This window comes from Ictalurus punctatus, chromosome 7, assembly GCF_001660625.3.
Source record: "Ictalurus punctatus breed USDA103 chromosome 7, Coco_2.0, whole genome shotgun sequence".
Classification (NCBI taxonomy): domain Eukaryota; kingdom Metazoa; phylum Chordata; class Actinopteri; order Siluriformes; family Ictaluridae; genus Ictalurus; species Ictalurus punctatus.
Genome location: NC_030422.2, coordinates 28664943 through 28691863, shown reverse-complemented (window position 1 = coordinate 28691863; position 26921 = coordinate 28664943). Strand labels below are relative to the sequence as shown.

Below are 26921 nucleotides of genomic sequence, written 5' to 3'. Positions count from 1 at the left end.
TGTATTTCTTACCAGGCAATCCATCTGGCCATTCTCTTCTGACCTCTCTCACATAATTGCTGCTCACTGTTGTTTGTTTTTCGTTTTGTTTTTGTTAGAGCAGTGGTCGCCAACTCTTCGTTGAGAGCTACCGTCTTGCAGGTTTGATCTCCAACCAAAATCTAACACACCTGTTTTAGTTCATCAAGAACTTCTTAGGCACTTCTTGAATAGATGGTCATGTGGGCATGATTATGGTTGGAGATAAAGTCTTCAGGGAGGTAGATCTCCAAGAACAGGGTTGGTGAGTACAGCTATAGAGACTGTTGTGCATAAAAACTCCCAGGAGTTTAAGAGGTTCTGAAATACTCAAACCAGCCTGTTTATTTTATTTATCTGATCACTGATGTAAACTTTACCTAATGCTCAAGACCTGTAAGTGTAGGAATTTAAACAACTGCGCTACTGTCACATGATTGGCTAATTGAATGAATGTACATGTGTACAGGAAAAACTATATTACGGATCGTATAGGACTTGTAGGGGAATTTACAGTTTAAGACCCAAGGAACAGATTTGATGAATGAAGACCAGGAGTCAAGAGATGCAATCAATTGAAGAACATTTTATTGAAAAATGGTTTGCAGTTTCATCAAGCAGAGGTCATGTTCACACTCAGCCAGGAGTTCGTAGGCCGCTCTGCGTACACACTCTTTACATCAACAATTATACTTTCACACAATCGCTAAGCTAGTCATTACGTCAGGTCGAATGATTCTGATTGGTTGAAGCATAGATACATTTAGAAAATTTGCACATATGGCTGTGCGTCAGAAGAATATCTTCATCGGTTATCTGGACGTCGGTCACACCCTGACGTTTAGGCACACTGTGAACCACTGAGGTCATCAATCTGACACCTCTCACCACAACTCCATCTTCACGCAGCTTTCTGGAGAAGAGAAAGGGCTTCAGCCAGTGCTCACTCTCTCATAGAGGAGCACATAGGCGCTGGTCGACCTCCTCTCTAACACGTCCGTCTCGCTGGTCAGCCTAACCAGATGGTCGTCATAGATCTTCCACTGGTGAGAATTGTGACTGGAACAGTCACTCGTATAATGTCCTGGTAAAGAGACATGCACAGCAATATTACATATCTATCACTACAAAATGTTTTCACTGTAAAATATAAAAATATATATGTACGGCTATAAAATGTGTTTTCCTAATTCATTTATAAACACATACGCAGGCTGTATTTATAAGTGTGTGTATTTTATATCTTACCAAAGCATGCTGTCCTTCCAATGTGGTTGAGGACACTGATCAGTCGATAGGTAGAGGTTGATCCACCCTAAAAACGACACACATCACAATACAGATCACATACAGACACAAAACTCGAGTGTACACACTACAGAGTATTCAATCCTCCTTCCTAACTCTCTTTCCTATCTTTCTCACTTCATCTTTCATTGTGTCTCTCTGTCTTTTTCTCACCAGTTCATTTCTGTCTGTCTTTCTGGCCTCAGCTCTGCTATTCTCTACATGAAAAAGGAAGGCACAAAAGAAAGATTAGCTCTCCTTTAATTAATCTGGATTTGATTTATCCTGGCTGTAAACATTACAGGACTTTCTTGGACTATCGTGGTTTAGAGACTTGGACTGTTTACTTGCATGTGACGTACCTATTCCGGGCGTGTCTGACTGAGGAAAGCAGTATATCTGCAGCTCAGGTGTGATGTCCACTGGCGTCTCCACCTTTTGCACTGTGTAACGTTTCGTCATCCTGAACCTGTTCAACTGCAGAATCAGAAACCTGAAGAGAAAAAGAAATGAAGTAATGTTAGAGCTGAAGATTTGCAGTCACTGGTGGCACTCTTACAGCACTTGTGGTCGATGCATGACTGACTGATCAGTTTCTTGCAGTGTACCAGCCTTACCTGGGCAGAGTGTGGAACATCCACCTGGAGCTGGCAGAGTCTCCTCCACACACCTTGCACTTGCTCTCTAACAATGTCCGCTTCTACAATATACATGTTATTCATACACAGAGGAGTCAGTGATGATATGGGGTGACGGATGTAAAAAAGAAAGAGAAGGAGGCAGAGAGTTGCTCACATGAACTACGTCAGAGAGGCACTGGTCCACTGAGTCGTGCTTCAGGGGCACAGAGACGTGATTAAACACTTCCACGTTGTTGTTCTGTTGGGATCCACAGCTGCAACACACAACATGCATCTCAACATCTACTCATCACCTGCATCATGTACAAACTCCAAACTTTTTACGTTACATGTCATACCTGGAGCAGGTTATAATGTTCCTCATCTTGAACTTGAAATTGGACGTGACTGGACATCTAGGGTTCACATCTTCTTGCCAACCCAGCTTTCGCCCAGACTCCTCCATTTGGGTCAGACAGTAGCAGAGGAATTCATGGGCATCCTACACACACACACACAAAACACAGAGCAGTAAACATTAAATCATATGCAAAACTAAATCAAATCATATTTCTACATGTTCATGTGCGTGTGTGTGTGTGTGTGTGTGTGTGTGTGTGTGTGTGTGTGTGAGCTCACATTCTGGATGTCGATGGTGAATTCTGGGTTGTAGTGTGCAACTGATTTCATCAGGAACAGGAGGAGCAGACCCTTCTTGCGGTCACCTTGAACTTCAGAGCTGTTTCTCAACCTCGACAACTCCACAAAACATCTGCAAAGGATCCAGGGAAAACCTCCTATAACTCATATACATAAACTCAGCTCTTGTCTCACATTTTCTTCTACCAAAATCAACTTTTTTTTCTGCCTGCTGAGATAATTGCTATTTCCACCTCGCAGGGATAATACGTCTTAGAGTTTAATAATAAGTCAATAAGTTTTAGCGTTTAAAACGTGTCCAGAGTGCAGCTGCGCAGCTTTTTACCATCACCTGAGACGATTTTACACGGGCCAAATCTCCATTCTAAAATCTGTACTGTTTCTGCGTCAAAGAACAAAAAGGATCAAAATCCCATGTCTCTTTAATAAAGGCCTGAATACTCTCACTTCCTGCTACCTTTATGATCTCACACTCTTAGGTCATTTTCACACTTGTGAACACTAACACCAGGTGTCGTGTTCTGTACATTTTACTGCTGGTTCCTCATACGTTTTATTATCGATTTTGTCAATTAGTCACTGCAGCCATTGACTCGAGTACTTGGACTAAGTGTGAAAACGCCATTAGATTCCTGTCTACTGTCTGATGCACAATGAATAACAGTTGTACACATGAGTGAGTCTCTTCTGTTGTATTGTAGCACCTCAACTCTGGATCACAATCACTCCATCTATAAAACTTATGATCTAGCTGCTTTCTCAAGCCTTCATTCGATCCTTTTACCCTTTTATTATTTCTTGTTCATTCATGTTCATTATCCTTGTCACGAATCGTGACGGAGCAGAGATAGGACGGATGCAAGTGCAGGATGAACAGTTGTTTATTTGAAAGAGAGACAGGCAGACAAATCCAAAACGCGATCCAAAACGTAATCCATAAACATGCAAGAGGTCAGGCGATTGGCAAACAGGCATACACGGGGCAAGGCAGGAATCTAGGTCGTGTTCTCGGAAAACAGGGTCGGTAAACAAAGTGAGAAACGAACTATGACGAGGGACTGGAAGCGGATAATCCAGCGCGAACTAACTCTAAACATGGACCGTGACTGTGACTATGACTACGATACGAACTAATCTAACTCTATGGTATTAATCTTCAGCGTCTAAACTGCTAGCAGCTGAGAGCAATACAGACCCACGTGAAATCCCAGCCAATGACAGAACAGGGAGGAGACATGACAGAAACATAAACAAAACACACATGTCCAGATGTCATTATGGTCAACAACGGAAAAGCAGGTGCTCGCGCATTCGCGCTTAAAGCACGCTGCTTCAAGGGGGAATCATGACAGAACCCCCCCCAAAGGCACTCCTCCCAGAGTGCCATGAGTCATCCCATTTCATTGGCGGCCCCGGCCCCCTGGGCTGAATGTCCCAAGCAGAGCCAGGAAACTGCACGGTGCTCTTGGTGGCGTAGGGAAGCGGAGCGACGACCCTGGCTTAACAGGGAGGCTGAGCGACGTCCTCAGCTGAACAGGGAGGCTGAGCGACGACCTCAGCTGGGCAGGCAGGCTGAGCGATGACCTCGGCGGAGCATGAGGGCAGAGCGACGTCCTCGGCAGAGCATGAGGGCAGAGCGACGACCACAGCCAAACAGGAAGACTGAGCGACGACCTCGGCAGAGCATGAAGGCAGAGCAACGTCCTCGGCGGAGCAGGGAAACAGAGCAGTGTACTCAGCAGAGCAGGGAAGCAGGGCGACGTCCTCGTCGGAGCATGAAAGCGGAGCGACGTCCGCAGCTGGGCAGGCAGGCTGAGCAACGACCTCGGCGGAGCATGAAGGCAGAGCGACGTCCTTGGCGGAGCAGGGAAACAGAGCACTGTACTCGGCGGAGCAGGGAAGCAGGGCGACGACCTCGGCGGAGCAGGGAAGCAGGGCGACGTCCTCGTCGGAGCAGGGAAACAGAGCACTGTACTCAGCAGAGCAGGGAAGCAGGGCGACGTCCTTGTCGGAGCATGAAAGCGGAGCGACGTCCGCAGCCGGGCAGGCAGGCTGAGCGACATCCTCGGCGGAGCATGGAGGCAGAGCGACGTCCCCTGTAAGGCCAGGGAGAGGAGCGTGGGTCTCCATGCGGCCAGGGAGAGGAGCGTGGGTCTCCGTGCGGCCAGGGAGAGGAGCGTGGGTCTCCATGCGGCCAGGGAGAGGAGCGTGAGTCTCCTCAAAGCAGAAGGGGGGAACGATGTTTGCCATGGAGCAGGAAGTCTGAGCGACGACCTCAGCTGAACAGGGAGGCTGAGCGACGACCTCAGCTGACCAGGGGGGCTGAGGCTCTGAGGTCACCAGGTGAACCTTGGGCATGGGCGGAGCTTGGGTGGCCGTGTCAGTAGACTCGGGCATGAGCAGAACTTGGCTGTGCGTGTCATCAGACTGTGGCGTGAGCAGTACTTGGCTGTGCGTGTCAGCAGACTGGGGCATGAGCAGAACTTGGCTGTGCGTGTCAGCAGACTGTGGCATGAGCAGAACTTGGCTGGGCGTGTCAGCAGACTGGGGCGTGAGCAGAACTTGGCTGGGCGTGTCAGCAGACTTGGGCATGAGCAGAGCTTGGCTGGGCGTGTCAGCAGACTGGGGCGTGAACAGGACTTGGCTGGGCGTGTCAGCAGACTGGGGCGTGAGCAGAGCTTGGCTGGGTGTGTCAGCAGACTGGGGCGTGAGCAGAACTTGGCTGGGCGTGTCAGCAGACTGGGGTGTGAGCAGAACTTGGTCATTAGGCTTAGATATTAGCAGAGCTTGGTCAACTGGATCAGCAGGCTTGAACATGAGCTCAGGGACGTGAGACTTGACTTGGACCTCAGGGACGTGAGACTTGACTTGGACCTCAGGGACGTGAGACTTGGCCTGGACCTCAGGGATGTGAGACTTGGCCTGGACCTCAGGGATGTGAGACTTGGCTTGCACATCAGAGCCTGGAGGCTTGGCTTGGACGTCAGAGCCTGGAGGCTTGGCTTGGATGTTAGAGCCTGGAGGCTTGACTTGGACTTCAGAGCCTGGAGGCTTGACTTGGACTTGGATTTCAGGGACTTGAGACTTGACTTGGACTTCAGAGCCTGGAGGCTTGACTTGGACTTCAGGGACTTGGGACTTGACTTGGACTTGGACCTCAGGGTTGAGCTCTGGTGCTATGACCTCCGAGGTCACCCTGTTGATCCCGGGCTGGGTCTCTGCATGGGCTCTCCAGTGGAGTTTCTTATGCTCCCGCCAGCTGCTCTTGAAGCATTCCTGAGAGCAGAAGAAAGCTTCCTGGAGGCCCAGATTCTTGCAGGTGGGACATTGAAGCTGAGTCTCTCTCCCGCAGCCCTCGGTCATACATCTCAGAGATTTCGCCCCCGCGTTGGCCGGAAACTGAAGTGGATCGCTGGTTACTGCCCTGTCCATCTCCTCATAATAGAGGTTGAATGGTGGGTCCACCTGGGGCTGTCCATTGACTCTCCACCCCAGTAAATCATGACCACGAAGTTGTCCAGGCTGTGAAAACTCCTCCATAAACAGCTCTGCAAACTGAGTGACATCATGGCGGGCTGGTGATCCAGCACTCACCAGCTGCTCCGCCCAGTCACTGGCCGGACCGCAAAACCTGGACACCAGGAACCCGATCCACTCTCTCTTAGTAGGCTTGGGCAACACCAAGCTGCAGAAATACTCCTGGCAGCTGAAGAGGAACTCCAGCGGGTAGCTCCCCAATCCCGCTTTTTCTGGTGGCAATTCAAAAAGACGAAAAATGCGGCCAGTAATCCGAGCGTTCCCCGATGAGGTATTGTCCTACTACTTCCCTGGTTTCGGTGGCGTGACTTCTCTCTCGTTCTCGTGCTGCATCCATGTTGAGGCGGAAGATTCTGTCACAAATCGTGACGGAGCAGAGATAGGACGGATGCAAGTACAGGATGAACAGTTGTTTATTTGAAAGAGAGACAGACAGACAAATCCAAAACGTGATCCAAAACGTAATCCATAAACATGCAAGAGGTCAGGCGATTGGCAAACAGGCATACACGGGGAAAGGCAGGAATCTAGGTCGTGGTCTCGGAAAACAGGGTCGGTAAACAAAGCGAGAAACGAACTATGACGTGGGACTGGAAGCGGATAATCCAGCGCGAACTAACTCTAAACATGGACCGTGACTATGACTACGATACGAACTAAACTAACTCTAAACATGGACCGTGACTGTGACTATGACTACGATACGAACTAATCTAACTCTATGGTATTAATCTTCCGCGTTGTGTGCTGGGAGGCGCGCGGTATATATGCGGACATGATCAGCGTCTAAACTGCTAGCAGCTGAGAGCAATACAGACCCACGTGAAATCCCAGCCAATGACAGAACAGGGAGGAGACATGACAGAACCATAAACAAAACACACGTGTCCAGATGTCATTACGGTCAACAACGGAAAAGCAGGTGCTCGCGCATACGCGCTTAGAGCACGCTGCTTCAAGGGGGAATCATGACAATCCTACATTTGTCTCCTAATGTAGTCCCTTTGCTAGTTAACATTTCTAATGTCTTAGTACCTGAGGAATGAGTCCTCCAGTGTGTGTGTAGAATTGTCCAGCAGGTCAGACAGCTCTCTGCAGAAACTCTCGGCGGTAAACAGACACTGCAGACTTGCATTAATGTAGCAGTTGCTTCCAAAATTAGGCAACCTGCAACAGATCCAGCTGTTAGATACACATTCAGATTCACACAGCACACTAGGGCAGTGTAAACATATGAACACGTAGTACAGCACTACTGCTAATGTTCACAGTTTCTGTATAAATGTATAGGCTCATTAATATTCTAATGCATTCCAATACCAAATATAAGTAAGCATAAAATCTTTCAACTAATTACAGTCTGAATATTATTTTTAAATGAGAAACAAACACATATCGATGTGTCATACCCTCCAGGGAGCAGTTTTGAGTCAAAGTCTATGTCAGAGAACAGAGTATAAATTGAAGTCATGATGTTTATGGTTCCCCCAGAGGCAGTTGGATTCGGACTCTTTGTGCTTCCCTCAGGCATCATCTCATTGGAACTGAAACAGAGAGGCATTGAGTTTATAGTGGACCATAGGTATCTGTGTGTTTTTAGGTCTGAATATTAAGGAGTAAATTTGTACTTTCCGCTGTATATAAGAACATAAATAATGTTAATTTGGTCCATTTTACTGGTTTGTCTCTCACCTGAATACACATGGATATGGCACACAATTACTGAATTCCATGTATTTTGTCCCTGGGAGGTTTGAGGTTGGACTCTTACTGACCGGCTTTGTTTGATCTGTTTTCATATTAAGCCTATTTGAGGCCATCTCCTTCCCTGCTGCAGTCTCCTTTTCTTGCCCATACAGTGTTGTCTGGATCCTTTCCACCATCATTGACATGATCCTCAATGAGTTTTGTAAATTTATATTCGCTTCGTTCACTTTGGCCTCTATACATTTTGTCCAAGTGAGTTTTGAGGTCGGCTTCACACTGACCTGCTTCCTTTCTGCACTTCTCTCATTGCAGTTAGGCGAGGTCTTCTTATTTGTTTTTGAGGTTTGCCCCGGGGTGGACCCCGGTAACAGTTTCACAGAGACAGTTTGCAGGGTCTCTGTTGGAGTTTCCGAGCTGCTGAGGAATAAACATGCTGTTTGTCTTCACAGTCTCTATCAGTCAAATTCTACAGTATTAATCACACAGGGCTCTAAGCCTACAGAATCTCAGTCTGAATTCATTGCCCATCATACCTGAGGTGTTGTTTGAGTTTGATCTCATTATGGACATGCACATGTCTGTAATGTAGCTTACCTTTCTGTAGGTGTCACAGGTACTGAAAAAGACACCTTCTCATCCTACAGATAATAAAAGAAACACACAGACACAAGATTAATGCTTAGGTTAGAAAACGTTGGGGTTACGCATGTAACCCTGTTCCCTGAGAAGGGAACGAGACGTTGCATTTAGCATAACAGTACGGGAGCGCCTTGCGCGCGTGACCGGTATCTGAAGCTTGTGTAAAATCATGCCTCTACGTATAGGCCTGCCATGATCAGGTGATGTGGCAATTAAGCGCGTCGCTTGATATATATATGGCACCTGTGAACTATGCCGCCAGCCTCTATTATCTGAAGCGAAGACGCAATTCACAGGCAAGCCCTGGTATGACAGTGCTATACAATGTCTCGTTCCCTTCTCAGGGAACACGGTTACAAGCATAACCCTGACGTTCCCTTTCAAAGGGAACTTCGACGTTGCATTTAGCATAACAGTATGGGAATGGGAATACCCACTCCGTCATACCGAGGATACGGCCTGTTCAAAAATACCCAAGCCCGGGGGTCATTGCAAGACCCTTGAGCCCGGGGTGGAATGAATATCCAGGCTGTAATAACGAATGAATGTGTGTGGCGTAGACCACCCTGCAGCAGCACACAAATCCTGCAAGGAAACCCTTTTGGAGAAGGCCTTCGAGGAGGTGACTGCCCTAGTGGAATGAACCATTATGCCCAGAGGCGTGGCGAGCCATAGATCTCGTAAGCCATAGAGATTGCTTCCACTATCCAGTTCGAGATACGCTGCTTTGACACAGCATTATCTTTAGTGTCGCCGCCAAAGCAGACCAGCAGCTGCTCCGACTTACGCCACTGGCCGGAGAGGTGGACGTAAGTACAGAGAGCCTTTACTGGACACAGCAGGTGCATCCTCTCTTGTTCTAGTGTGAGGAACGGAGGATGGCAGAAAGCCTGCAACACCACAGGGTGGGCAGCCGATGTAGGCACTTTAGGAATATAATCCGGCCTAGGATATAGGAAGGCCTTGGCTAATCCAGGAGCAAAATCAAAGCAGGAAGGGGCAACAGAGAGAGCTTGTAGATCTCCCACTTGCTTGAGAGATGTCAGGGCCAGTAGGAGAACTACCTTTAAAGTCAGAAGCTTCTCACAGGCTGACTCTAAGGGCTCAAATGGGGCCCCTGACAGACCTTCCAAGACCACAGAAAGGTCCCAGGAAGGTATGCGTGGCCTGCAGATGGGCCTCAGCCGTCTGACACCACGCATGAACCTCGAAGTTAGAGGATGTTGCTCCACAGAGGCTCCATCAACAGGGGCGTGGCTGGCCGAAATGGTGGCCAAGTAAACCCTGATTGTAGAAGGAGCCCACCCCACTGAGAAACGTTCTTGTAAGAACTCCAGGACTGTAGCTATTGCGCAGTTCACTGTGTCTAGCTGATGTTCCTGACACCACAAGACAAAAAGTTGCCACTTGAGTGCATGAAATTTCCTTGTTGACGGTGCACTAGCGTTTAACATGGTCTCTACAATCTCAGTTGTGAGACCAGAATCTATGAGCTGGTGCCCCTCAGGGGCCAGACATACAGGTTCCGTAGTTCTGGTCGAGGGTGATAAATCAGCCCGCCGGCTTGAGACAGTAGATCCACTCTAAGGGCTCAAATGGGACACCTGACAGACCTTCCAGGACCACAGAAGTTCCCAGGAAGGTATGCACGGCCTGCAGATGGGCCTCAGCCGCCTGAGACCACACATAAACCTCGAAGTTAGAGATTGTTGCCCCACAGAGGCTCCATCAACAGGGGCGTGGCTGGCCGAAATGGCAGCCACGTAAACCGTGATTGTATAAGGAGCCCACCCCGCTGAGAAATGTTCTTGTAAGAACTCCAGGACTGTAGCTATTGCGCAGTTCACTGGGTCTACAGTGGATCCCTACAGATGGGAATCTCACAAGGAGTGCCATCTCGCAGGGACATTATCTCTGAGAACCATATTCGAGCTGGCCAATAAGGTGCTACTAGCAGCAGACATAGACTGTCTTGGCGAACTCTCACTAGAACTTGTGGGAGCAGAGCGATGGGGGGAACAGCGTACAGATGTGACCTCGGCCACATGTGTACCATGGCGTCCAGCCATAATTGTGCGGGAGGAGTGAGGGCGAACCACAGCGGGCCATGTGTTGTCTCCTCGGAGGTGAACACATGCCATCCCGCTTGGCCAAACCTCGCCGTATGGACTCCACCACTTGTGGATGGAGCCACCCTGCTCCAGATGAGGGCCGCACCAGAGACCATGAGGGAGGTGTCTCTCATTACCATACTGCGCTAAGGAGACCCATAGAGTGTGACCCAAGGATAGAAACCGGGGACACTCGAATTCTCAGAGCACGTAGGCATCGCCGCGTGTCACTGATTATTCTCAGAGGTTTCGTCCTTGGACGAAACCCCCAACTTCTCAGCCACCACTGAACGGTCTCCTGTGCAATAGGCCCATAACGCCAATAGTCTCCAAAGATCCAGCTTTATCTTGCTCAGTGTTGACAGGATTGACCCTACGCATGTTGGGGACAGACACGCCCTCATCGTAGTAGAATCCTTATAACCCCTATAAAAGTTGTCCACTGCATTGGGAAAAGCATACTTTTCTGAGATTCAACCTGAGCCCCAACCTCTTCATGTGGGTGAGAACAACATCTCGATGTTGAACCGCCAGTTCCCTGGATCGTGCTAGAATTAACAAGTCGTCCAGGTAGTTTGGTACACAGATGCCCTGGAGTCACAGGGGAGCCAGAGTGACATCCATGCACTTTGTGAAGGTGTGAGGGGATAAAGCTAGCGATATTTCTGTGTGTAAATATTCACCTTTTTGACCTATCATCACAAACCAGTCCTCGAACTGAATCTGTGGCACGATAAGTTTGAGCGTCAGCATCTTGGACCTGTATGTCCGAAGATTATGGTTCAGATGACGCAGATCTAAAATTGGCCGCATACTCCCATCTTTTTTGTGGACCAGGAAATAATGGCTGTTAAAAACCTCCCTCCCTTAGAGAACGGGGTACATTTTCTATGGCCCCATTGTCCAAAAGGGAACTTCCCTCCTAACGTCGGGCTCTGGTCTGTGTTGACTACTGTGGTGAGCACACCTCTGAACCGGAGGGCTGGGGGTGTCGAGCTATAAACTGGACCCGGTAACCCTTTCTACAGTAGACAGAATCCATGGAGACACATTTGGCAGTAGTTTCCACGCTGCCCGGTGGTCTTTTAGTGACGTTAACTATTCCACATTCTATTGGAGGGAAAGCATCAAATTTTCGTTGTCCTGTGACAGCTGGCTGACCAGAGAACACTGAAAACTTGGGGACCGCCTTGGCTAGGGGACGCCCTACAGTAGCACTGGGGGCTACCTGCCCTAACAACCTCATGTCCCCTGATACGTCCCTCCACGGCCCCTCAGGACCGCTCTTCTTTGCCTGCTTGGCCTTTATGACCATTCTCAGATCAGGCCTAGTAGCAGACCGCGACTGGGGCTGCCCGGTTCCCCTGGCTGTCTGCGGGGGTTGTAGGGCTGCCATACTCGCCTTCTGTGTCTCCCTCGCACTAATGCTGGCCCGGGCTCCACTTGTAGATAACCGGGTGAGCTCGAGACAACAGGGAAGGAACTGGCTTTTTTGAATACCGCCATATGTCGAGCTCACTGGCAGGCCTATAAGTAGAGGCATGATTTTACACAAGCTTCAGATGCTCGTCATGTGCGCAGGGCGTTCCCATACTGTTATGCTAAATGCAACATCGAAGTTCCCTTTGAAAGGGAACGTGTTTTTGAGATCCTGAGATATTTCACTTTCAATAACGAACACTAAATGTGATGTGTGAAAGTGTCTGGATGAAAGAATTTCTTACCTTCCACCCAAAATGCTGCATTTTGAATTCTCACTGAACTTCTTCACAATAAGAAAAGACTTGTTCTCTCAACGCGCTCGGAGTAAAATCATGTCTCTTTGCTCCTGTTTCCTTTACCTGCGCTGAGATCAGAATTCTGATGAGAAGTTCTATAGAACTTTAGAATATATAGAATAGAGCTGGTATGACGTCACAGGAACGGTGGCGCTCAGTGACTGTAGCGCGAGCCAATTGTAAGCGCGAAGCAGTATGGAGCTAGATCAGTCTCATTAATAATTCACGCAATAAATAAATAAATAGCCAATTTCACATGCACGAAACCTAATTCACGTGCACGAAAAAAAGAGTATATTCACAAAAAGCAATTCACGTGCGCAAAATAAAAGGATATATCAGTAAAAATACATTTCACAAACGCAAAACACAATTCATAGACGTGCACATTCATAGAAGTTTACAAATTGTCATTCGCACGCTAATCGCCTTGGATGTGTGTGTGTGTGTGTTTGTGTGTGTGTGTTAGCCAATAAACTTCTTGCATTCCATTGCAAAATTAACATTAATATTATTACGAACACATGAATTCTCTTGACTTTCATGCATCCTTTGCTCATCATTTACTTCCTTCTACAAGGCCATATACGAATGTCTTTTTTTATATACAGAATAGAGTGTACCTGGTGTGATTTATTCGTAGGGTAACAAGTGTGTACTACAACATTCTGCACACACTGGAGGACAGTCACCTGCTGGATGTTAGCAACTGCTTGCATTGATTCAGCTGTCATTATGTCTTCCTGCCACGCATCCAGGCTGGATGTCTTTTGTGAGGGGTGGGACAACCATCAGATAGGACAAAACACAATCTGACACCCAGTCAGTTGTGGAAAGTGGACCAGTTCCAAAATCCACTTATGGATCCAGAGGTAAATTTTTCCATTCACATAAAATTAAGGCAAAAGTTAAACAAGTAAAACCAAGCAAAATAATTTAAACAAAAGTAAAATTATCTACGGATTTTATTTATTTATTTATTCAGAATGCAACCCTACCAAACACTGAACAGGAGTACAGCGGATACTCTGAGGACCCAAACCTTGTGCTGCATGTTCCTGTGCTTGATATTTCATTAACAGACGATGAAGCAGCAGAACTTAAAGAAACCATTGACCCAGTGCAACATTCTGAGTCTTTTGGAGTGGACCTCTATCTTAGCACTGTCCAGTTTGTTGAGAGATTAAAGTTAATCCGTGCCAAATTCCACTGACTCTTTCTTGCCTTGTTGTACACCCTGCTTATTCTGTATGTGTGGAGCTTTCATTCTGCATATTTACCCACTGTACAATGATTATTCACGTTATTAGTAGAAAATAACAGTTCCTTATTTTAAAACACACACCAGAGTATTTATACCAACAGGTATTATTAAACATGATTTCAACATTGGTGTACTTTATATCATTTTTAACACGTGCATGTGGTATGTATACTGTATAGCAACAGGTATTACTCTCACAAGTTTTCAACATATTAATCCTTTTTTTTTTTTGCTAAAAGAATGCTTCATTATCAATACTGTCCTCATGATGTGTTTTCAATCACAATGAACTACAGTCCAAAAACATTTTACTTCACGTGCACGTGCATCCCGACCTGTAAAGGCTTCATTTCCTTTCTAATGAATGTTGCTCGAAGCCATGCTCCTTGAGTCCTGCACTCTCAGTACTGGTTTATGATCGGTCGAATGGAAAGCTCGCATCTGATTGGCTACAGAGTACTACAGACCCACGTGGGAGGAAAGCGCGCTGCCAGGAAAGTCTCAAACACACACACACACACACACACATCCAAGGCGATTAGCGTGCGAATGACGATTTGCAAACTTTTTGTGCACATCTATGAATTGTGTTTTGCGTTTGTGAAATGTATTTTTACTGATATATCCTTTTATTTTGCGCACGTGAATTGCTTTTTGTGAATATACTCTTTTTTTTTTTTTTTTTACGTGCACGCGAATTGTTTTTTCGTGCACGTGAATTAGGTTTCGTGCATGTGAAATTGGCTACGCATGTGTGCGTCATGTATTTATTACTTTTTTTATTTATTGCGTGAATTATTAATGAGACTGATCAAGCTCCCTACTGCGTCACGCTTACAATTGGCTCGCGCTACAGTCACTGAGCGCCACCGTTCCTGTGACGTCACAGCGGATTGCTTCTATAGCAACATGTCTATAGAACTTCTGATCTCAGCGCAGGTAGAGCAAACAGGAGCAAAGAGACATGATTTTACTCCGAGCGCGTTGAGAGAACAAGTCTTTTCTTTATTGTGAAGAAGTTCAGTGAGAATTCAAAATGCAGAATTTTGGGTGGAAGGTAAGAAATTCTTTCACCCAGACACTTTCACACATCACATTTAGTGTTCGTTATTGAAAGTGAAATATCTCAGGATCTCAAAAACACGCCTTCTAACCTAAGCATTAATCTTGTGTCTGTGTGTTTCTTTTATTATCTGTAGGATGAGAAGGTGTCTTTTTCAGTACCTGTGACACCTACAGAAAGGTAAGCTACATTACAGACATGTGCATTTCCCTAATAAGATCAAACTCAAAGAACACCTCAGGTATGATGGGTAATGAGTTCAGACTGAGATTGTGTAGGCTCAGAGCCCTGTGTGATAAATACTGTAGAATTTGACTGATAGAGACTGTGAAGACAAACAGCATCTGTTTATTCCTCAGCAGCTCGAGAACATCGGCAGAGACACCCGAAACTGAGAAGGAGAAGGGTGGTTCAAGCAGAATCGTGAAATGGTGTTTCTGTAGAGTAAGAACATCTTTTATTTATTATTCTAAATGAAAATGCACTCTGGCAAAATGAGGAAGTAGAACTGCCGAAGAGTGGAAGAAAAAAAAAATAGCTAACCTCAAATGTAGCATGATAAACAAAAAGTATTTCGTGTCACAATTTTTTGGGGTTTTATAAGCGTCCGCCTGATGTCTGTGTGTTTCTTTGTGTGTGGAAGAAGAACAAGGAGCATCCTGCAGCTTTTACAGAAAGGTAAGCTACAGCAAAAACTATACAGCTATACAGCTCCATGCTGACACCAATGGTCCACTATGAACTTGATGCCTCTCTGTTTCAGTTCCAATGAGATGATGCTTGAGGAAAACATACAGAGTCAGAGGCCAGCCGCCTCTGGGGGAACCGTAAAGAGACCGATTCCAACTGCCTCTGGGGGAACCATACAGAGCCCAAGTCCAAGTCCCTCTGAGGAAAACGTACAGAGTCAGAGTCCAACTGCCTCTGATGGAACCATAAAGAGTCCAAGTCCGAGTCCCTCTGAGGAAAACATAAAAAGACCGATTCCAACCGCCTCTGGGGGAACCATAAAGTGTCCAAGTCCAACTCCCTCTGGGGGAACCACAAAGAGTCCAAGTCTAACTCCCTCTGAGGAAAACGTACAGAGTCAGAGTCCAGCTGCCTCTGGGGGAACCATAAAGAGACCGATTCCAACTGCCTCTGGGGGAACCATACAGAGTCCAAGTCCAAGTCCCTCTGAGGAAAACGTACAGAGTCAGAGTCCAACTGCCTCTGATGGAACCATAAAGAGTCCAAGTCCAACTCCCTCTGAGGAAAACATAAAAAAAACGATTCCAACCGCCTCTGGGGGAACTATAAAGTGTCCAAGTCCAACTCCCTCTGGGGGAACCACAAAGAGTCCAAGTCCAACTCCCTCTGGGGGAACCATAAAGAGACCGATTCCAACCGCCTCTGGGGGAACCATAAAGAGCCCAAGGCCAACTCCCTCTGGGGGAACCATAAAGAGTCCAAGTCCAACTCCCTCTATGGGAACCATAAAGAGTCCAAGTCCAACTCCCTCTGGGGGAACCATAAAGAGACCGATTCCAACCGCCTCTGGGGGAACCATAAAGAGCCCAAGGCCAACTCCCTCTGGGGGAACCATAAAGAGTCCAAGTCCAACTCCCTCTGGGGGAACCATAAAGAGTCCAAGTCCAACTCCCTCTGAGGAAAACATACAGAGTCAGAGTCCAACTGCCTCTGGGGGAACCATAAAGAGACCGATTGCAACTGCCTTTGGGGGCACCATAAAGAGACCGATTCCAACTGCCTTTACGGGAACCATAAAAAGACCAATTGCAAATGCCTTTGGGGGAACCATAAAGAGACCGATTCCACCTGCCTTTACGGGAACCATAAAGAGACCGATTGCAACTGCCTCTGGGAGAACCATAAACATCATGACTTCAATTTATACTCTGTTCCCTGACACAGACTTTGACTCAAAACTGCTCCCTGGAGGGTATGACACATCGATATGTGTTTGTTTCTCATTTAAAAATAATATTCAGATCGTAATTAGTTGAAAGATTTTATGCTTACTTATATTTGGTATTGGAATGCATTAGAATATTAATGAGCCTATACATTTATACAGAAAGTGTGAACATTAGCAGTAGTGCTGTACTACGTGTTCATATGTTTACACTGCCCTAGTGTGCTGTTGTGAATCTGAATGTGTATCTAACAGCTGGATCTGTTGCAGGTTGCCTAATTTTCTAAGCAACTGCTACATTAATGCAAGTCTGCAGTGTCTGTTTACCGCTGAGAGTTTCTGCAGAGAGCTCTCCGACCTGCTGGACAATTCTACACACACACTGGAGTACTCATTCCTCAGGTACTAAGACTATACATTACTGTATATTACTGTATAAAAAGTTGATTTTGGTAGAAGAAAATGTGAGACAAGAGCTGAGTTTATGTATATGAGTTATAGGAGGTTTTCCCTGGATCCTTTGCAGATGTTTTGTGGAGTTATGGAGGTTGAGAAACAGCTCTGAAGTTCAAGGTGACCGCAAGAAGGGTCTGCTCCTCCAGGCCCTGATGAAATCAGCTGCACACTACAACCCAGAATTCACCATCGACATCCAGAATGTGAGCTCACACACACACACACACACACACACACACACACACACACGCACATGAACATGTAGAAATATGATTTGATTTAGTTTTGCATATGATTTAATGTTTACTGCTCTGTGTTTTTTGTGTGTGTTTGTGTGTGTGTGTGTGTGTGTGTGTGTGTGTGTGTGTGTGTGTGTAGGATGCCCATGAATTCCTCTGCTACTGTCTGACCCAAATGGAGGAGTCTGGGCGAAAACTGGGTTGGCAAGAGGATGTGAACCCTAGATGTCCAGTCACGTCCAATTTCAAGTTCAAGATGAGGAACATTATAACCTGCTCCAGGTATGACATGTAACGTAAAGAGTTTGGAGTTTGTACATGATGCAGGTGATGAGTAGATGTTCAGATGCATGTTGTGTGTTGCAGCTGTGGATCCCAACAGAACAACAACGTGGAAGTGTTTAATCACGTCTCTGTGCCCCTGAAGCACGACTCAGTGGACCAGTGCCTCTCTGACGTAGTTCATGTGAGCAACTCTCTGCCTCCTTCTCTTTCTTTTTTATATCCGTCACCCCATATCATCACTGACTCCTCTGTGTATGAATAACATGTATATTGTAGAAGCGGACATTGTTAGAGAGCAAGTGCAAGGTGTGTGGAGGAGACTCTGCCAGCTCCAGGTGGATGTTCCACACTCTGCCCAGGTAAGGCTGGTACACTGCAAGAAACTGATCAGTCAGTCGTGCATCGACCACAAGTGCTGTAAGAGTGCCACCAGTGACTGCAAATCTTCAGCTCTAACATTACTTCATTTCTTTTTCTCTTCAGGTTTCTGATTCTGCAGTTGAACAGGTTCAGGATGACGAAACGTTACACAGTGCAAAAGGTGGAGACGCCAGTGGACATCACACCTGAGCTGCAGATAAACTGCTTTCCTCAGTCAGACACGCCCGGAATAGGTACGTCACATGCAAGTAAACAGTCCAAGTCTCTAAACCACGATAGTCCAAGAAAGTCCTGTAATGTTTACAGCCAGGATAAATCATATCCAGATTAATTAAAGGAGAGCTAATCTTTCTTTTGTGTCTTCCTTTTTCATGTAGAGAATAGCAGAGCTGAGGCCAGAGAGACAGACAGAAATGAACTGGTGAGAGAGAGACAGAGAGACACAATGAAAGATAGGAAAGAGAGTTAGGAAGGAGGATTGAACACTCTGTAGTGTGTACACTCGAGTTTTGTGTCTGTATGTGATCTGTATTGTGATGTGTGTCGTTTTTAGGGTGGATCAACCTCTACCTATCGACTGATCAGTGTCCTCAACCACATTGGAAGGACAGCATGCTTTGGTAAGATATAAAATACACACACTTATAAATACAGCCTGCGTATGTGTTTATAAATGAATTAGGAAAACACATTTTATAGCCGTACATATATATTTTTATATTTTACAGTGAAAACATTTTGTAGTGATAGATATGTAATATTGCTGTGCATGTCTCTTTACCAGGACATTATGTGAGTGACTGTTCCAGTCACAATTCTCACCAGTGGAAGATCTATGACGATGAGCTGGTCAGGCTGACCAGCGAGACGGACGTGTTAGAGAGGAGGTCGACCAGCGCCTATGTGCTCCTCTATGAGAGAGTGAGCACTGGCTGAAGCCCTTCCTCTTCTCCAGAAAGCTGCGAGAAGATGGATTTGTGATGAGAGGTGTCAGGGCAAGTGAGAGTGGTGATGGCATAGGGGCACACAGGGTAAGACTATAGAGTATTTTGGTAAGTATCTCTTGCGACGACCCTTTTGGTCTAGTGGACCTTGGAGGCAGATCACGTTAATAAAGCTCCACTAGTGTTGCAGGTGTCTGTTGCAGCCAGACTATCTGCACCTGTGTGTTCGGCCCCTTGGACTGGTGAGCGGCTCGATAACTGCACAGTAGCAATCCAGGAAGTGATCCTGAACTCTAGAGCCGATAGTACGCAGGCCATGTATGCGCTAAAGTGCTAGCCTTTTTGCAGGGACTGCCATATAGTGGTAAATCACCATCTGTGCTGAAAATGTATGTGGCAGCCATTTTGGCCTGACTGCAGCACACAGGATAACATCTAGTTGGGAGCACATAGGTTTATAACAGTGTTGTGAGCTAAGGAGCTAAGCACCTTCATTTGCCTAACCCCTCCAAGAGCCAGCGTGTGATCTTGCCATCTTGTTGGAGGGTACAGGATGCTGATCTGAAATTCATAAGCGTAGAATACTTTTTCCTTGCCATCACCTGAGCAAAAAAAAAAAGTGGAAGAACTGCATGCCTTGGTGAGAAGATCACCCTGCATGCTCTTTTGGCGAGATGATTATGGAGTGACATTCGTAGCTGAACCCAGGGTTCCTGCTTAAGGTTGTATCTTAGACACTGTACTGTAGAACTGTACCTAAACACTTCTGCTGTAAACATAAACACCCTCAGGTTCATAAAGAACATTTTTCCAACGCCCTCAATACTGTTCGTGTATAGTACAAGATTTAGGAAGAGTAATGATTTATAATCTCACTATCCTGTGTGCCCCAGAAGAGGATGGGTTCCCTTTTGAGCCTGGCTCCTCTCAAGGTTTCTTCCTCGTCATCTGAGGGAGTTATTCCTCGCCTCTGGCTTGCTCAATAGGGATTTAAATGTATATCCAGAGTTCTGGCAAGCTACACCACTGTCATTTTATGATGGCATGCATGCGCTAGCACACTACTCGGGTATTAGACACCACCCCTGGCGTTTATCCAATCTTCCCAGCAAGCTCAAGATCTATCACCAGTAATTTCGATTTAATTTCAATGTCTGCAGCTTTAAAAATAAATCGCATTCTCAAATCTTGCAATACGTGTTTTCTTTTAGCCTTGTAATCCTGTACAAACCCTAACAGCCTATGCTTTAGCGCAGGGTGACAAAACATCTTTCTCTGATGTATCTTAGTTTCCTTTGTCCATCCTGCCAGAGCAATAAAGCCACACTAACCTTCCGTGCATGGAAAACATAAACCGGGGTTTAAATTTAGACAATGAAACATGCTGTTTATCAGGGCTATTTCGCAATACAAGAATTCAATATGTATCTAAGCTGTTGTTGAACACAGCGCACAAACACACATGGTTTATATAATTTACTCCAGTTTCATAATGACCTTAGTTACAGCTAATAACTGGTTAGGTTTATTTACAGGCCTGAGTTCAGTTTTGCAAGCATTACCTACCTTATTAACATGTCAACAGGAGTCAAAAAAGCTAGTGATGAGCAGCTACAGCCAATTGGTAACCAGTGTCCAGTATTATTGCGCTGTATTAACCTGCATGAAACGTAACCTAATTCATACCACAACAAAAGCCACCAAAACAGCTCTGACCCGTCGACTCATGGACTCCACAAGACCTCTGAAGGTGTGCTGTGGGATCTGGCACCAAGACGTTAGCAGCAGATCCTTTACGTCCTGTAAGATGCGAGGTGGGACCTCCATGGATCGGACTTGTTTGTCCAGCACATCACATTTGGAGTCCAAGTCAACACCTTGAACCCTTTGTCATGTTCCTCAAACCGTTCCTGAACAATTTTTGCAGTGAGACAGGGCGCATTATCCTGCTGAAAGAGGACACTGGTATTAGCGAATACCATTGGCATGAATGTGTGTACTTGGTCTGCAACAATGCTTAGGTAGGTAGTACGTGTCAAAGTAGCATCCACATCAATGCCAGGACTCAAGGTTTCCAGCAGAACATCGCCCAGATCATCACACTGCCTAAACGTCTTGGTGCCAGATACTACAGCACATTTTCAGAGGTCTTGTGTGTATACATATAATTTATTTATACCATGGTCTGTCTGAATACTCGATTGTGATTGGGTGGAAGGTGTGCGTTAAACCATATATACCACAGGTAGTTCCGGTCAGTTCAATCACTGTTCTAAATTACTATGCTACCCATAAACAACTGTACCCATAGTAACATACAGTTAAACTCACAGCTTCATTATAAGTAGATGCGGCACAGATGCAGGAAATTCACACTCTCTCTAATAACTATTTACTATAATTGATTCAAATAAATGTAATCTTATAGCACTATTTAATCTCTGTGTATCATTTTAGAGCAGGCAGAATTGTAGATCTAACAATCAGTATATAAAATAACCAACAACAATTAACGGTTATTTTTATCTTTTCAGCCAAATTTTGCACTGCAATCATCAATGACTTCTTTAACTGGTCAGTGCTGGCATGAAAATCGTGTAACACACACACACACACACACACACACACACACACACACACACACAGACAAACGATAGCAGCATATCAAGCACTTAAAGTGTTTGGGGTAAAGTAGTTGTTGGGGTGCTATCACTCATAATGACTCACCTAGACATTTGTGACTTACTTTTATTTATTTATTTTTTTTTTTATCAGTATGTAGTTAACACACATTCACTGTGCCTTGTGTGGTCCATCCTTTGCTTCTTTACTTATCCAATGACCATGAGATGTTTATGAAATACAATACTTACCATTCAAAAATATTATTAAAGAGGTGCGATGTAAAAATCTTACACATGTCTCTTCAAACAGGAAGCACCTGTGTTTTAGACATCAAGGTCAGTCTGTATTTCAGAACAAACTCATTCAAACCAGGTAAAAAAAAAACAACAACAACAACAACAACAACAACAACAAACAGTTCATTAAGTTCTAAAGACCAAACTGAGGACTCCTCACTCTCTGGTCTGCACAGAAACTTCCTGCAGGTGTTGGCGCACGACATCGTCCAGCACTTTGCTGAGACCCTTACAGGCCACTGTCGCAGCCTCCATCAGTGCTGGGAGGTGGTCCTGATGGAGACGGGCATCCATCTGCACCAGTGCGATGCTCTCACTGCGAGGCAGAAGTGCCAGGGACAGTGTGGTGCCACCGCCACTCTCCTCAGCGTGGCACAGGTCAGCCAGCGGCGTGTCCTCCACAAAGCCAGCCGTGCAGGCGCACACGTAATCACGCATGGGGATGCCAGCGTCCACCAGGGCCAGAGTAGCTGCGTTAACACACGCACTGTAGTTTCCACCATCTGACTGAAGGATCTGTACAGGAGAACAAAATGTATTAGTGCATGCACCAGGTGTATCACTCATCAAAATGCAGTTATGAGGAGTAACTGGGGCTAGCGTAACTGAGCATTCATTCAAAACGGGATAACTCGTTCCCAGAGGGTAACGCTTCCCTTCCTGGAGGACAACTCTCCCCTTCCTGGGGGATCACCTTGTCTTTCCCAAAGGATGACACTACACTTCCTGTAGGATAACTCTCCCCTTCCTGGGGATGACACTCCCTTTTCTCAGGATTGACACTGAACTTCCTAGAGGATAATCCTGTGAGAGTTTTTTTGTGGTTGGTTGTATGGGTGGAATGTTTCTAAAAGGTATCTACATGATTTGGATGAAGTAACCAACATCGAGTACCTTAACATAGATGTCTATCTGGGAGCGTGGGTAGAGTTGTGTGAGGACGGCGGCCTCAAAGGTCTGTTTCAGGTGAAGACTCATCTCGCTGGACTTGCGATCGCCGTGCGGTCGTCTTTTCCTCTCCGCCGTGCTGAACGTAGCCATGCTGTACTGACAGTTAATGACCGCACGGTCGTGAAGGGATTTACTTCTGGACCCTCGAACCTTAAAGAAAACAGTGAAGGATGAAGGAAAAATAGTAGGGGTGGAGAAGTCTCTAATGCATTACCTAGCCCAACAATTAAAACTTTTAGTGTGCCGCCCACTTACAGGAAACTGACTAGGATAAAAAGTGGTAATTAACGCTAGTTTGTTAGTTAAGTCTATTAATACTAGAGTAAGGGAAACGACGAGTATATGATTATTATCCATTTCCAACAAAGTTTATAATGTAGCACATCGTGTTTGAACCCGCAATTCAGCAAGTCATTAGCCAACGTCTTGGCTATAAGATGTAGTGTTCTGTCCTTGCAACTCAGATAAGTAACAAATAAAACACTTGACTTGATGTCTTTTACAGCTTTTCAAATGTATACAATGTATATATGTTTCTAAACACCTTTTCGCGTATAAATAAAGGAGATACCATGTCGACATATTTCTTTACAATGTAGTAATATTTTTAAATGATTTTCAAAGGGTAAAAATAACCCTGAAAATACATATGAAATAAGATTTATGAAATAAAATTAATCCAGCGTTTCTGTAAAAACGAAACCGTCCTTTGGGTTGAATAACAACCCATTCGTTGGGTTAAAATTAACAACCCAACTTGATGGGTTAGTTTAACCCAAAAAGTGTTCTGTCCTATATTTACCCAACCCAAACTGGGTTATTTTTAACCCAGTGTTTTTTTTAGAGCGAATTAATCTCAAACGTATTCAGACGGGTTGAGGTCAGGGCTCTGTGCAGGTGAACCATATCTTCATGGAGCTCGCTTTGTGCACAGGGACGTTGTCATGCTGGAACAGGCTCTTACAGCCAGTGAAGGGAAATTATAATACTACAACATACAAAGATATTCAATTCAACTCAATTTTAACGATGGACATTGTCTCAAAGCAGCTTTACAGAAACATATAAACACAGGATAGAGATTTTAAGTGTGTGAATTTATCCCTATTGAGCGAGATGGTGGAGCCGGTGGTGAGGAAAAACTCCCTAAGATGATATGAGGAAGAAACCTTGAGAGGAACCAGATTCAGAAGGGAACCCGTCCTCATCTGGGTCACAACTGATAGTGTGAAAGTAAAAGAAAGTTCATTATGGTTTTTATATGAAGTCTGTTGAACTAGTCCACTGATCACTAAAGGAGACCTGAGTGCAAAACTGCATGTGGTAATTGCAGTCCCAAGGCCGTGTAGCAACCACAGTGAGAACGTGCATGTGGAATTGAGGTCCAAAACTATTTCCATGGTACTTCAAGTGGTACCATCCTCAGCAATCTCCAGGCTGTAGCCTCCAGTTAATGAGCTCGATCCAGAGGCAGGGCAACAGGATGGATCAGGCAAGTGATCGCTTTCACTCACCTCATCTTGCCCCTTCGCGTCCTCTGAAAGCCTCTCGGCTTGCCTCTTCGTCACTTTTGTTTGCTTTGTTGCTGCAACTTCCGTGGTATCGCTGCTATTACTCTGAGATGATCCACTTTCGGCTATATCAACAGGCGAATCTTGTTCATTGTCTACCTTTACAGAAGGACCGTTTGTGTCCTAAATCGCCACATTCAAAACACTTTAAGGTATTGGTGCTTGCATACAGCATGTAGGAGCCCTCTCCGTGACCAACGCAGAAAGAGATCTCGAACACATGCTCAGGCGAAGTCAAGAACATAAATACCTGCTGTCTAAATGAGAGAACATGTTTGAGTGCTGTATTTTTACATCCTAGTGGAATCACTCTGATGGGACTTACGATTTTTCCATATCGTGCCAATTCTTTAATAACGGCGTCACTTGGAATGAAAGGCAGTACATTTAAAACAGTCATTTTTGTAGCTGGAGTCGCTACACGAGTCACGAGCACAAACATTTCGCCAATCCATATTCCACTCTCGCTCAGCTGATTAACAAGCTGTTCTGTTTTCAAAAACACTACGATTGACTTATTCTCAGCGATGCTGAGCGGCATCGCACCGATCAATCTCCAGGCTGTAGCGTCAAGTTGATGAGAGCTCCATCCAGAGGTAGAGCATCAGGATGGCTCAGACAGGTCCGGAGAGCAGAAAGGGCCAGGGTCACTGGCATCTCCATAAAATCATGTGTAGCTCGACAGAAGGAGAGAGCCTATATTCTAGACATGTGTGTGGAAATAGGAACCACATATGGGTGTGATGGTCAGGTGTCCACTAATTTATGGCCTTGTAGTGTGTATTCCTTCCACCAGTTCCACCAGTTTCACCAGTTTAATAAGACAAAACAACACACCTTGACATGTTACAGAGAAACCAGAAATCATTTATTCACTCCTAGGGGGACATTTTAGAGTAGTCAGTGTTGGGACAGTGTTATGTGTATGTATGTATGTGTGTTTGTGTGTGTGTTCCCCCTTTTAAACCTGGCTTAGAGAGCAGTGATGTGGAGGAAAGTGTAGCTACCTCGTGGGGTCCGTACACCACCGCCAGCGCCTTGGTGTTGCCCTGCTCCATGTACGCAGATCCGTCCGCCTGCCCGAACACCCCCATGCGGGCCTGCAGCTTCCGCAGCTCGGTAGCCTTCCGTCCATCCAGCCGGTAGCCCTGATCGGACAGCAGCTCGAGTCCAGCCATTCGGTAACTTATCGGGGTTTTCTTTTCTCCTGTAAAATGTTCAAATCAACCGAACAGGAAGCGCCATGTGCTGATTTGCTGTTGATCTGTTGTCCTTTCCCCACCCACATTCCGGCAAGTCCCGCCTACTGATCTCTGATTCGCGGCGTTTATTAGTATTATAATTATTATTATTATTATTATTTTTACATCAGCTATAAACAGAACAATGACAGGAGGGCTACAAGTACAAACGGACAAATAAATTAAAATACAAATAAATAATAAAATTAAAAAATGAAGCACACACACATATATATATATATATATATATATATATATATATATATATATATATATATATATATATATATATATATATATATATATATATCCGTGCACAGATTCTATGTTCCAGTAGCTTTCTTCTTGCAGACTGTAGTTTATGTTATGCATTCCGTATCTTTTACTTATTTATTTTTAATAACTGCAAGAATGAAATAGGTTCGTGTTAACACCGTACAGGAAGCGGGTTCAGTCAGAATACGGGTAGGGGGATGATGACGTCTTGATCCCGCGACATTGATTACGGATCCTCGTTTGTTCCAAAAATGTCCAACAAGATTAAAAAACAAATGTACAAAAAAAAAGAAGAAGAAAAAAAGAAAAACAGCCACTAGAAGCCTGCGATAAATTACTATCACATTGAGTTGATATAAAATCCAGTCTTCATCAAAAGGCGTCATTTTATGTGCTGTTAATGTACACCGGAACATGCCATTTTAAAAGTACAGTTATCTGTGTAAAATAATAGCTTAATGTGTTTTTGTAATAGTTTTCAAATATTTGTAGTAAACCCTGCTGGGAAAAAAACCCCTACAAATAGTATTACAAACCATTAAAACCGTTATCATTACTGTTATTGGTACTTAACAGTATGCACTAGACATAACATACTACCAATAAGAGGCAACAAATTACCAGTAGAGATCCACAGGGATCATTATTGTTTCCATTAAAACCAATACAATTCCCATTATAACCATTACAAATTCTATGAGGGTATTTTTCAGCAGGGAACCATCATCTGTTAGAATCTGAGTCTCGAGTTGCACCGTCATATTTCCAGTAATTTATTTTTAACATTTAGGCAGAATGCCAAAACCATGATAGTGTCTAGTTTCTGCATGTAAAGGTTTACAGTTATACCATGTCGTTATAATTGGATAATTTGCCCATTAGACCTTCGAGCTGCTGTGTGTATTTTGCGAGATCACATACTCGGCTCAGTTTCATACAAAAGTACTAAGACAGAAATATGAACGCTCTTGAAATGTATTGCACTTGCGGCTGAGTGAACAGTCGGCCTTCAAAATCTAGTGGAAAGCCTTTCGTAGAAGAGTGGAGGTTATTACAA

The 26921-nt window shown here is 45.1% G+C and overlaps 3 protein-coding genes across 9 annotated transcripts in view; 1 reads left to right on the top strand and 2 right to left on the bottom strand.

Moving 5' to 3' along the window:
* Positions 1–20098, top strand: part of LOC108267316 (ubiquitin carboxyl-terminal hydrolase 29) — a 30132-nt gene extending 10034 nt beyond the window's left edge. The window contains exons 3-17 of one of the 5 annotated variants that reach the window (XM_017471335.3): positions 13001–13229; positions 13343–14678; positions 14821–14864; positions 15047–15128; positions 15328–15362; positions 15448–16626; positions 16870–17001; positions 17126–17258; positions 17434–17576; positions 17661–17760; positions 17856–17938; positions 18063–18208; positions 18338–18381; positions 18514–18580; positions 18745–20098. In XM_017471335.3, the coding sequence (XP_017326824.2) occupies positions 14658–14678; positions 14821–14864; positions 15047–15128; positions 15328–15362; positions 15448–16626; positions 16870–17001; positions 17126–17258; positions 17434–17576; positions 17661–17760; positions 17856–17938; positions 18063–18208; positions 18338–18381; positions 18514–18580; positions 18745–18896 (2361 nt within the window). In that variant the 5' untranslated portion in view covers positions 13001–13229; positions 13343–14657 and the 3' untranslated portion in view covers positions 18897–20098. Of the gene's footprint in view, positions 1–13000; positions 13230–13342; positions 14679–14820; positions 14865–15043; positions 15129–15327; positions 15363–15447; positions 16627–16869; positions 17002–17125; positions 17259–17433; positions 17577–17660; positions 17761–17855; positions 17939–18062; positions 18209–18337; positions 18382–18513; positions 18581–18744 lie in introns of all 5 variants that reach the window. The other 4 variants (XM_017471334.3, XM_017471336.3, XM_017471333.3 and 1 more) reach the window with 4 other exon arrangements.
* On the bottom strand, positions 577–12420 carry LOC108267318 (ubiquitin carboxyl-terminal hydrolase 29). Of its 3 annotated transcripts, none has more exons than XM_017471338.3 (13): positions 12304–12420; positions 8424–8467; positions 7815–8246; positions 7532–7666; positions 7158–7289; positions 2565–2697; positions 2285–2427; positions 2101–2200; positions 1923–2005; positions 1668–1798; positions 1480–1523; positions 1267–1333; positions 577–1102 (listed from the first exon to the last, which is right to left on the bottom strand). In XM_017471338.3, the coding sequence occupies exons 1-13, from the start codon at positions 12322–12324 to the stop codon at positions 951–953; spliced, it is 1617 nt and encodes a 538-aa protein (XP_017326827.1). In that variant the 5' UTR covers positions 12325–12420; the 3' UTR covers positions 577–950. The 3 variants fall into 3 exon arrangements, with proteins under 3 accessions (XP_017326827.1, XP_017326828.1, XP_017326829.1); XM_017471339.3 differs by having other exon boundaries at positions 7815–8243; XM_017471340.3 differs by lacking the exon at positions 1480–1523 and having other exon boundaries at positions 999–1102.
* Positions 20099–21634: 1536 nt separating the features above from the next.
* Positions 21635–25659, bottom strand: exosc4 (exosome component 4). The gene is made up of 3 exons (XM_017471356.3): positions 25355–25659; positions 22720–22926; positions 21635–22341 (listed from the first exon to the last, which is right to left on the bottom strand). The coding sequence occupies exons 1-3, from the start codon at positions 25523–25525 to the stop codon at positions 21982–21984; spliced, it is 738 nt and encodes a 245-aa protein (XP_017326845.1). The 5' UTR covers positions 25526–25659; the 3' UTR covers positions 21635–21981.
* Between the last annotated feature and the right edge of the window lie 1262 nt (positions 25660–26921).

Bases quoted from the DNA above. Each gene is read 5' to 3' on its own strand.
- exosc4 (XM_017471356.3), bottom strand. From the start codon at position 25,525: ATGGCTGGACTCGAGCTGCTGTCCGATCAGGGCTACCGGCTGGATGGA. The intron at 22,927-25,354 runs GTAGCTACACTT...GTTTTCTTTAAG, and splicing joins TGGTGTACGGACCCCACGAG to GTTCGAGGGTCCAGAAGTAA. The intron at 22,342-22,719 runs GTACTCGATGTT...TCTCCTGTACAG, and splicing joins AGATAGACATCTATGTTAAG to ATCCTTCAGTCAGATGGTGG.
- LOC108267318 (XM_017471338.3), bottom strand. From the start codon at position 12,324: ATGCAGCATTTTGGGTGGAAG. The intron at 8,247-8,423 runs GTAAGCTACATT...TTTATTCCTCAG, and splicing joins CCTGTGACACCTACAGAAAG to CAGCTCGGAAACTCCAACAG. The intron at 2,201-2,284 runs GTATGACATGTA...TGTGTGTTGCAG, and splicing joins AACATTATAACCTGCTCCAG to CTGTGGATCCCAACAGAACA.